General features: G+C 34.7%; 1 protein-coding gene across 3 annotated transcripts in view; it reads left to right on the top strand.

Annotated features, from left to right (window-relative positions):
- TASP1 (taspase 1) overlaps window positions 1-11,675 on the top strand; it is a 238,758-nt gene that overhangs the window by 148,066 nt on the left and 79,017 nt on the right. For all 3 annotated transcript variants that reach the window (XM_011370299.2, XM_023537442.1, XM_023537439.1), the window contains exon 11: window positions 1,360-1,470. In XM_011370299.2, the coding sequence (XP_011368601.1) occupies window positions 1,360-1,470 (111 nt within the window). The remainder of the gene's footprint in view (window positions 1-1,359; window positions 1,471-11,675) is intronic.

Genomic DNA, 11,675 nt, shown 5'->3' with positions numbered 1-11,675 from the left:
GTGAAAAAAAGTTACTTTGTTCCTAGTTCTGTTGGGGAATCTGAGTGGATCCTGGAGATGCTTCTTCTTTTGCTGTGGGGTTTGTTTGTTTGTTTGTTTGTTTGTTTTTTGCTTTTTTTGTTTGTTTGTTTGTTTTTTGGCTAGGGTTGAGTCATACTTTATAGTCTGAGTAGGTGCTCAGACTATACCCTGTACTTTTATATGAATTAATGGAGGACTTGATTTTCTAATGAACTAGCAGAACACCTTTGGCAGGATTCTTTTTTTTTTTTTTAAGAAATGAGAAGCAGAAGTTCAGTTGGGGAGAAATCATTTTGAATGGCAAATGTTTTTGAAAAGATACCTTGTAAAGGCCTTTTATATTTACTGTTCTCATTTGGTTAAGATGACATTGTCATTTTAATAGTGAAATTGATTTTATATATAAAAAGCATCTCAAGCAGCATTTGCTGTGTTTTAAAAAATGCTTACCCCTCCAGTGTTTGTCAAAGTAGCTTTTTCATATTTTTTACTTAAGAAAAAAATCAAAAGAAAAAAAAACAAAAAATTTCTTCGGAAATGTTTTATTTGAATTTACTAGCCTATAAATTAAATTTCCTTTGTCTCTGTTTTTGCAAGCAGTTTCTACTTTTAACAGGTAGAGACTGTAATAAAATTCTAGGTGGTGCTCATCACTACCACGCCTACCCTTTCTTAGTGTGTTCGAATAGTCCAAATTCACCTCAGGGTGTTAAGAATGCGCTCTTTCTTTAGAAGGACAGAGAGTATTCACCCCTGAAAGCAATGTAAATTACTATAAGAAGGTGAGAAAGGTGCTATTTTATTAACTCCACTTTACAGCTGTTGATGGACAGTGGACATTTCAGTGAAAAGTGAGTTGGGGGAGATTCAGATGGGCTCTGGCTAGCTAGATTTTCCCATGCTCCCATGTGTGTGAGGTGCCAGAGGGACATGGGAGACAAAGGCAATTGAATGTAAACAAATAAATTATAAAACAGAGTTTCTTGTAGTTATCCAGCCATGGAAATGAGACAGAACCCTAAGAGACTTTTTAGGTAGAGAATCTAAATTCCTATATTATGTAAATCATTTCTATGAAAAAAGGTTTCCTTTCATTTTATTTTATTTTATTTTATTTTTTGAGATTAGACAGTCATGTGTTTCTTTAGTTTCTGTCAAATCTCATTATTAAAATTACTAGATTGCTCCTACAAATCATTTCATTCATTACTGAATTATTCTCCAGCACAACTACTTCTTTAAGCTGTGCTGCATAAGGGTGTTTTTTATGCTCATAAGACAAGCAGAATGTTTAGACTGCTTTTTCTCAACCATTTTTTGGTTTTTTTGAATTTCTAGGCTGTGGGGAGCATCTTGTACGCACCATACTGGCTAGAGAATGTTCGCACGCTTTACAAGCTGAAGATGCTCATCAAGCTCTGTTGGAGACTATGCAAAACAAGTTTATCAGTAAGTATAATATTAAGAAAATTGCATCCTTCTAAATATAGATTGCTTCACTGAGCTGTGTGCTCTGTGAGTCACACAGGTACCGCATTTGTATCACTAGACCTAGGTCCAGGACCTAGCATAGACTTAGGACCTCATTAATATTGGTCGTGAAAAGAATTCCATCACAATAGCTACTACAGCACGAAATTTGCCATATAACTAATCTAATGCCCCAAATGTGAGACTTTGTCTAAGATTCGAGTGATAAACAGTAGAATAAAATTATACTAAAACAAAATTCAAGGGACAACTCCCTTTAGAAGTTTTTAAATACAATTTGACTCTTTAAAAAAAAAAATGAGTCAGTGGTTTAAAATTTAATATTCATGAATCCAGTACTGCCACATACAGTTGTATAGGGTTGAGTCGAAATCCTGCCAGGCTTTCATTTGCCAAGACATGGAAGGGTTAAAACTATTTGACAGTCTGATTGTCCCATCATTTAACATTAAGCTTACCACCATGCAAAGAAATATAAAGCGTAGTTAAATATAAGTTAGGGTAATTAGCTATGAACACATAAGTTAGAGAAAAAGTATCACAGAGTTAATCTGGGGATGTATGTCCACTTAGAGAATTAAGACAACAGCATATAATAAGGTGCTAATTATGTGGTGAGGACAACACAGAAAACCTGTAGGAAGAAGTCACCCCAAAAGGACTGATGGAAGACGGGCTCTTAGAACTGGCCCTAGGAGGCTCTGGGATTAGTGGGAAAAGAGGGGGAAGAGAAGAACATGAACACAGCCCTGACAATGAGATTAGGCATGGTGAGGGCTGGACACCTGCATAACTCTTACCTGGAGGGACGTGTTCCCGATGTGTGGCAGGGCTGGATTGGCCAGGTGAGGCCAGGTCACAGAGGGCCTTAAAATCTCAGTGCGGGTCATATTTGATGTGATAGAAAGGAGAAAACTTTTATCCTTAAGTTGACAAATAAAATGGTGTTTTAGGGCAGACTGTGCAGGGCCGTGTCAAGGTAGTCCTCACAGGCAGTGGTGTGTAGCCACTGGGAGCCTCTGGTTTCTATGTTGAGAGGGCTTTTGTCAAGCCCAGATTATTGTCAAGCCTAGACTGCAAGGTCACAGATGGACTGTGATTATTGTCAAGCCCAGACTGCAATGTGACAGATGGACTGCATTCTGGGTCTGGGTCTGGGTCTGGGTCTGGGGCAGACTACCAAATATCTTCACACCACACTGCCTCTCCTCCCCAGCACATGCTTGAAATGTCAGGAAGGGTGCCTATTTTTATCTCTGTTCATGTTCTCTAACTCATTTTAATGCCCGACTCTTTCATTCTGCTAGTGCCCTCCATATAAACCTAGTCTGTTTTTACATGGCACTTTAAATTTGTTTGTTCCTCCTCCCATCTCCACTGGGTGGTATCTATATTCCAGAGAGCTTCTTTGTCACTACAGGAGAGACCATCTGGTTTATGGCCATCCTTTTCCCACTGTTGCTTTCTGCTGAGATGGGACTTGCCCTTCACCTACCTGTGGGTTTGTGGCCTCTGTTGCTGTTGAATTCATTATGGTGTTCATGGTCTTGTTGTAGCCTCTGACTTCCTCAGTACTGATAGCACATGCTAGTGTCTAGTGGAGTCAGGTGATCTGAAAACTTGGAATAACCAGTGGAACTGGCAAGTCCTCATGGCCCAAGCATATCAGGCTACTTTTTCTACTAAAGATAGCATGGGAATGGAGGATTTCCCTACCTGGCTTTCTGTCTCTTTAGACCTCATCTATTCTTGATCCTCCAAATCTTGCTAGGGCTTTTTTCTTATCTTCTCTTTTTCTTCTTCCCTAATCAGCATGGGAAGAGGGACAGAAACACATTTAAATGGTCATTTTTTTTTCTTCTAGTTTCTCCACAAATATCCAGGTGTCCAATCACACCTCTACCTCGGCCCTTTGTTTAGGGCACTGGTGGAAATCTGGCTAAGCAAGGGTTGCTCCAAACTATTTATTTCACTAAAATTTAGGCTCATTACTCAAACACATTTTATTCCAAAGTTCTCGCCTTAGAATTTTTAAAAGTCCACTTAGAAGCTCAGCTAGATAAGCATGCAACCGTTGGAATAAATGGAGGATTTCATGGATGGGGATAAAAGAGTGAATTTCACTATTGTTCAAGCCTTTAATAAGTATCATGCCCTGTTAGGAAATGTTTTTAGGGAAGAGAAAGAATGAAAAACAAATTATGGGAAAGAAAGAACTGGATTTAATCTGAAGGAAGAACAAAGTGAATAAGTAGAAAATTTTCAATATAAAGAGATTTTGTACCGGTGTTTTCTTACAGTTATTTGAACTGAGGTCATGAAAACATAAATAATGGTGTTAACTATATGCATGTTAATAAGAATTGCCCAATGGCAAAATGTGAACTGAGAAAGAAGTTAGATACAGGACTTTGAGGTCTACCCCTAGTGATTTTCCAGAAAAAAGTTGATTACATTCATGATACTACATCCCCGAATATATCAGAATCAGACTCGTTATTGTTCTTTTAACAATGACCATTATTAAATGCAGTTTTTAAGGAAAACCAAATTCTTGGCCTTAATAGCATGTCATTTATATAATTTGTTATTAGTTGTACAGCTATATAGATACATTCTAGGAATATTAGGGAAGGAATGGTAAGAGGTGAAAACTAGATGCTCACTAGAAGTTAAATTTCTGGGAACCCTGTGGTGGGTGGGTAATCACGTCACATGATAACTTTCCGTTTGTTGTAAATGACCTGAAGCACTGTATTGAATCTAAAACAACGGATTCACTAGCTAGCTCTACCTCTCCAGACTTGGATCCATGCTGAGGAGTTCCTGAACACCACTCCTTTTTCTTCTGTTGCTTTGTTGTCCTTTCCTCTTTAAAACTACTCAGAGAGTTGGGCTACAGTATTTCATTTTGCCACTAGATCTTATGACCTAATGCATAGTGAACCCCAACTTAAATATTCCAGACTCATGGAAAGGAGTGAGAAACTTCAGAGCTCATCTTCTTACCTGCTCATTTAATAATTAAAGAAACTCAGTTTATAAGAGCCCAGTGACTTGTCTAAAGTCACCTGCTTGGACAGTGGGTGTTGGTTCTGCAAGATCGCAAGATCACACTGCCTTTTTTTTTTTTTTTTAAGTAAAATGGATGTGAAGTACAGAAAAAACAATGTCTTGGGACTTAGGACACCTAGGTTCCACTCTCTACTCTGAGTCTGACTTACTGAATGTAGCAAGTTACTTAAGCTGTTTTTTTTTTTTTTTTTTTTTTGCTTTTTTGTTTTAACAACAACAAAAACCCCACCAAAAAACAAAAAATGAAAATGTTAAACAAGAGACAGTTTCTAAATTCCTTCACCATGCTAAGTTCTATGAATTCTCTACTGGATCCAACCATGTTTAATCAGGTAATGTGGAAACAGGACTAGAAAATAAAGATTTTCAGGAATCACTTGAGAAATTTCAGGAACCTCTGATGATATTTACAATGTAGTTAGAATGAAAGAAATTGAATTTACCAGAGACCTGGACCAGGAATGAGGAGGTTGGGTTGTTGCCTCTGTCAGTGAAATAAATCAGTTGTTTGCTTTAAGACAAGTCTCTGTTTTCAAATTCTTATGTGAGAAATGAGGGGGCAGATCTGGATGGTCTTTAAAATCCCTTCTAGCTCCAAAATTCTATTTGATCCTTGTTTTATTTCACACTTCAGTTTAACTATTTGTATTGTACAGTTGTAAATCATATTAGTCCTTAATTGAAATTATAAATTAAAACTGTTAATGGTGGATCCCAAGTTCCTATTTGAAGTGATCTGATGGAAATTCTTTCTGGCAATAACTGCAGTAAATTAGCAACTACTTTTGGTTTTATGGAAAGATTTCATGATATTCTTCCTTTCTTCCTTCTTTGTTTTTTATTTTAAAAAAGATTTGCGTAAATAATATATCTAGAGTATTTCATTGCAATGTATGCATGGAAGAATTTTATAAAATAATCAAGACTGATACCATCTTTCCATTTACTCTAAGTCCCATTTCTCTTGCCAGATAGAACCACTGCAGACAATTTGGTACATGTTTTTATAGTCTTATTTTTTTTCTCTCTTTCACTCTTTCTCTAGCTCACTCTTGCTTGTGTGCGGGCACCCTTCTGTCATCATTTTAAACAATTATAGAGAAGAGATTTCTAATATATTGTTTTGCAACAGACTTTTCATTTAATGTATCTTGGCACTCTTAGTATGTCAGAAAAGATATATTTATAGCTGGATATTCTGTGCTTTCATAATATTTTCATTCGCCTACTGAGAAAGATTTAATTTGCCTTTAATTTTTGTGTATATCATTTTACCATGTGTGAATGTCTATTTCTTTATACTCAAATTGAGCATTTTGATACTGTTTTCTCTCCTTTTGTAGCATATCACTTATACTTCTTTTTAAAAACAATTTTAGTGGTTGCCCTAGAGTTTGCAATATACATTTACAATACTATACCACTTCATGGGCAATGCAAGTACCTTACAATAAAATATTATTATGTCATTCATTTCATGCATACATCAGCATACATACACACACATATACACACATATAATATCAAATACATTGTTGGTATTATGATTTTGAACAATTTGTTATCTGATCAGTTAAAAATAAAAGTAAAAGTTTATTTAACTTCACTTATTCCTTCTGTAATGCTCTTCCTTTATGGAGGTCTGAGCTCTGGCTTATACCACTTTCCTTTTCTCTGAAGAATTTCTTCTACATTTCTTGCAAGGCAGGTCTACTGGCAACAAATTCCCTCAATGTTTGTCTGAAAAGGTCATTATTTCTTCTTCACTTTTTTAAAAAATATATATATTTATTTAAATTAGTTTCAAGTATACAGTACATTGGTTAGACATATATATAATTCATAAAACGATCCCCCTAATTGCTCCCTCCCTCCCCTAGCCCTCCACCTAGCCATCATATTAATGCTAACTGCATTCCCTCTGCCATGTTACCCTCCCTGTGACCAGCTATCAACTACTAATTTGTACTTCTTTAACTCTTCACCCCATTCTCCCAGTCCCCCAATCCCCTCCCCTCGTCCGTCACCAAATTGTCCACTATGTTTTTGAGTCTATTTTTGATTAGTTTGTTCTTTTTGTTTCTAAGATTCTGTAGCCTAAAAAAAATGTTCACTTTTGAAAGATAATTTTTTTTAGGCTACAGAATTCAAGTTTGATGGTTTTTTTCTCTTGACACTTTAAATATTTCACTTCACTCTCTTCTTGCTTCCATGATTTCTGAGATGTGGGATGTCATTCTTATCCCACTTCTCTGGTAAAGTATTTTTTCCTCTAGCTTATTTCAATATTTCTTTCTTTGTCTTTAATTTTCTGCACTTTGAATATGATTTGCTTAGGTGTAGTTTTGGGGCATTTATCTTGCTTAGTGTTCTCTGAGCTTCGTAGATGTGTGGTTTGATATCTGACATTAATTTGCAGGAACTCTCAGTCATTATTGCAAGTCTCTTTTTTCCTTGATTTTTCAGTTTTAGAAGTTTCTGTTGAGATATGAAATTCATAAATTTTTTTCTCAGCCATGTTCAGTTTAGTAATGAGCACATCAAGGACATTCTTGACTTCTGCTACAGTGTTTTTGATCTCTAGCATTTCTTTTTAATTCGTTTTTGGAATTCCCATCCCTCTGCTTACATTATCCATCTGTTCTTGCGTGGTATCTACTTTTTCTATTAGATACCTTAGCATATTAATCATAATTGTTTTAAATTTCCTGTCTGATAGTTCCAACATACCTGTCATATCTTAATCCGGTTCTGATGCTTACTCTTTCTCTTCAAACTGTGCTTTTTGCCTTTTAGTATACTTCATAATGTTTTCTTGATAACTGCACATGATGTACTAGGTAAAAGGAACTGAGGTATGTAGGTCTTTAGTAATATAGTAGTGAGATGTGGGGAGAGGGGAAACATTTCATAGTTCTATGATTAGGTCTCAAATTTTTAGTAAGCTTATATGTCTGAGCTCTGAATTTCACAAGTGCCTCTTAGTTTTTCACTCTGTCCTCTTCCTACATGTGGAAGATTAGAGCTGGCTGGAATTGAGTATTTTCTGATGAGTTAAGCTCTGATAGAATAGTTTCTCTTGAGATCAGGCCTTATTAACAAGAAGATGATGCTGTGTCGTATTTATAAAAAGTTCTTCTTTTTCCCTCCCCCCTGCAAGCACAGGGAATTTTTTCCCCCAATCTTTATTGTGAGAACCTGGTAGATTTCCATGAGATAAAAGTCACAAAAGTATGCCACACTCTCTTTCCTCCCTGGAGTTTTTAATTCACAGGCTTGCCCACACTGAGACTCCAACAGTTCTTCAATTATAGTTCTGGTTTTCCTACCCAGCACTAGTTCCTGTGGGGGTTTCTGCTCTGGTAACTTGTGATTTTTCTGTATCTCCAATTTGAGGGTATTTGTTTATGTAGTGACCTCATTTCTCTGACAGATCTAAAAAGAGTTTTGATTTTTAAGTTCATTCCCCTTTTTACTTTTTAGAGTGGTGACTTCCAAGCTCTTTACATGCTGAACCAGAAACCGGAAGTGCCCCTTACACTCTTTTCCAATGGTTATTATCAAATTTTTAAAAATATCCAAAATCATGGATTAAAAAAGTGGTTTCCAGTTTTATTTCGTCTTTTCCTTATGAGTGAGGTGGGCCATACATAACTTGGCTTTTTGTATTAATCTATGAATTATCTGTTCATAGCTTTTGATGATTTTTCTATTGTACTCTTTGGGCAATTTCTTTTTAATTGACATTTAGCTCTTATTAGTGGTATAGTTACCTTGAATGAAAGATTATAAAATAGCATAGCAGTAACCATCTGTGCAGAATTTTAAAATAATCTTGTTTTTTTCTGAGTGGTGATATGTTTGATATCTGTGACCTTCTAGACTAATAAGGGATTTTTTAAAAGTGATTTTACACTTATGTTGGAATAATTTGTTTTTATGTATTTTTTAAAAGTCATCAGTGACATTAAAGTTTTTTCTTTTTCTGCAATGTGAAACAAACTCTAAAATTATCTTAAATGTAGGGTTCTTTAAAAATCTATTTTTGATCAATGAAACTTTAATGTAATAGAATGAATAGAGTAAAATTGAAAGACATTTGAAGATTTGAACTGTTTTTGTTTCCACTTGAATTACTATTATGCCAAGATCCAGAGCTTTGGTTTGACTTAATATAGGAAGCATAAAAGAGAGTAACCAATTCATGCATTTTTTTTTTTTTAAACCACTGTTCGTGTAACATATAAAACCCGTAAAAATGGGCACTGTAAAAATAGTGCCTTAATAATACTTCATGGTAACCAGCTGATTATAGACTGAGTGCTTAGTTGAGTAGGGAAAAGAAATAAATAGATTTCCTTTTTAGTTATGCTTTTTAAGTGATTACATACACACACACACTCTCACACACGTGCATACACACACACACCCACAAGCCCTTACAATGATTCGGATGTGACTTTTCTTATTCATGGTTATTTTTGAGTGAACTTGGTTTCATGAATTATTCTTTTTTCACGCAAACTGTGGCTGCACATGTGGTATGTGAACTTCAGAGTGGCATTATAACTTTCTGCCCAGTTCTCAGCAAATAATGTCACAGAACATTTTTTAATTGGTTCTGCTCACTACTAAATATAATGGCTAATATTATCTATAAAAATCAAATATTCCTTCTCTTTGAATTTCTAAGCTAATTTTTAGTATTATCAATATGCAGTCTATGCGACTATTGTTGAAAAATTCTATGTAGTATATAGTATTATAAAAAAAGTAGTTTTGCTCTGTGTTCTTTTATTTCTTTGGGGACTGTTCTTATATTATTATTGACATCATAGGTTTATTGTCAAATACAGAATGCCATCAATAATTGATGTTGAAAGTAGTCCACTCTTGTGATTTTCTGCCAAATTGAATAAATATTTTCTTTTAATGACCAAATTTTGATCTAAAACCACAATAATTCATGAATATTAGCCTTCATAGGAAGAACAAAAGTACATTGTCATTATATGTTTTTAACCTCTTATCTGAAATTATCAATTATGTTTCATGAGTTTCTTTATAGTTTAGAAAACTTTAAAAACATACTGTTCTCTAGTGCATTTTGGATTTTTACAAGACTTTTCTCCATTTTCTTCATAAATGTTTCTCTTTTTCAAACACTAAAATATGTTTCCTTTGCAGCTATCTGGAACTTGAGGGACTCCTAAGAGAATTTATTCTTTTTATCTATTAAAACATCAAAGATGTTTCTCCATAATTATTATAAACTCTGTGTTATTTATCCTGGTGTACTCACATGTCCAAATTACAAAATAAGGAAAACCATAAATTAAGCATCCCCTAGAGCATTATTTTATCACTAATTCTCAAGCCCTGTGCTTTTATACTTTCAGAATTTTTACCTTCTTTTCATTTAACAAATATTCATTGAAAGCTGTGTATATATTTTGCTGGCTGTTGTGAGAGATTCACAGATAAATAAAGCAAAACAGTCTTGCTATAGAGGAATTTGGATTCTAGGAGAAGAAAAAATGGCAGATGCACAATAAATAAAATGTAAGATGTAATAAGTACCATACTAAAGTTCAGGAAATATAGTGACTTCTATTCCTGGCAATTTTGTGAAATGGCGATCCTGGAACCTTCTGATTGCAAATAGTCTAATAATGCTGAACAAAATACTAATAGCAAAAAGCTATTTCAAATATGAATTCAAAATAAAACCTCAGGTTAAAATAAAATACACATAAAAGAGAGATACTATTAGAGAGAGTGTGTCAACAGAAATTTACCCAGACTATCATAGACTTTAGATATTAAAATCACTAAATAGAAAATATGAAAAAAAATATGTTTTTGACATTGATTTTTTAAAATCGGTATAATCATTTTGGCAAAATTTGACATTATCATGGAAAGTGGAGCATGAGTGTGTCCTACAACCCAGAAATTGTAGTCCTAGATAGGTACATGTGTACAGATGACATGCACAAGAACGTTCATAGCATTGCTTTTCTTAACAGCATAAAATAGAAACAACTCTAATGTTTATCAACAGGAGAATACCATGTGCCAGTGAAAATGGATGCATTACAGCTATACACATCAGTATGGTTGTGTATAGACCTTAAAAATCAGGACACTAAGTTAAACAGTGCAGTTTGTAAAGAGCTGAGGTCAGTTTGTCACCATTAATATGACTTTGCAAAACCAAACACTATTTAATTATACATACACATATGGTAAAACTATAAAGAATAACAAGAAATGATTGAAAAGTAATTTAGGGTAGTGATTTTTCTCTGAGATAGAGAACCTGGGAAGTCTCAATGGTATTGGTAGTGTTGGATTATTCTAATTGTTGAATGGATCAATGAATATTTACTCATTAACATGGTTGATAAATTATGTTTTTTATTTTATGAAAAACTTCATAATTAATATGATAAAGTTAGAAAGAGAAGTTCAGAAAAGGCAGAGGAAGAGGTGTCTTTTCTGGTAGACTAAAGATAGTGTATCATGAATGAGGTGCCTTCAGGAGGGAAAATCTTGCACTTGTGAACAGCAAATGATCTTATTATCAAGTGGACAAAATATGTTAAAGAGAGTAGTATAATTACAAGTGAAACAAAACAAAGCAAAACAAAAATTTTGACTTCATGTAGTGGAGAGCCACATGGCTTTGGCAGTAGTGTTGTGCTAGGATGTGGTATGGATTAGATGAAGGAGACCCTATAGATGAAACTACTAATTTGAAGGCCATGGCAATTAGAGAAGCAGAATTAGTTTGAATAAGAAGGAGAATTAGGGACCAGATACTCTCAAAGAAAGAAGCTCTGGGGCTTGATGCTTGAAGGTTGAATGTGACAGAAACAGTGAAAGAGGCATCAGAAAACTAGAATTTTGATTCCGGTGGACTTGAAATTGTATGCCAATAAGAGTTTATGAGAATGTCATATGTGGAACATTGGACATGCCGGGAGAATGAGATTGATTTTGACCATTTTGGCTAGAGGTATTTGTAAGCAAGACAGTCAGTTAGGTATACGGGGCTGGAGCTTGAAAGGGGAGTTGAGACTTTG

The sequence above is a fragment of the Pteropus vampyrus genome, unplaced genomic scaffold (assembly GCF_000151845.1).
Source record: "Pteropus vampyrus isolate Shadow unplaced genomic scaffold, Pvam_2.0 Scaffold7, whole genome shotgun sequence".
Taxonomy (NCBI): domain Eukaryota; kingdom Metazoa; phylum Chordata; class Mammalia; order Chiroptera; family Pteropodidae; genus Pteropus; species Pteropus vampyrus.
The sequence above is the reverse complement of the archived record's forward strand: the minus strand, read 5'-3'. Positions and strand labels throughout refer to the sequence as shown.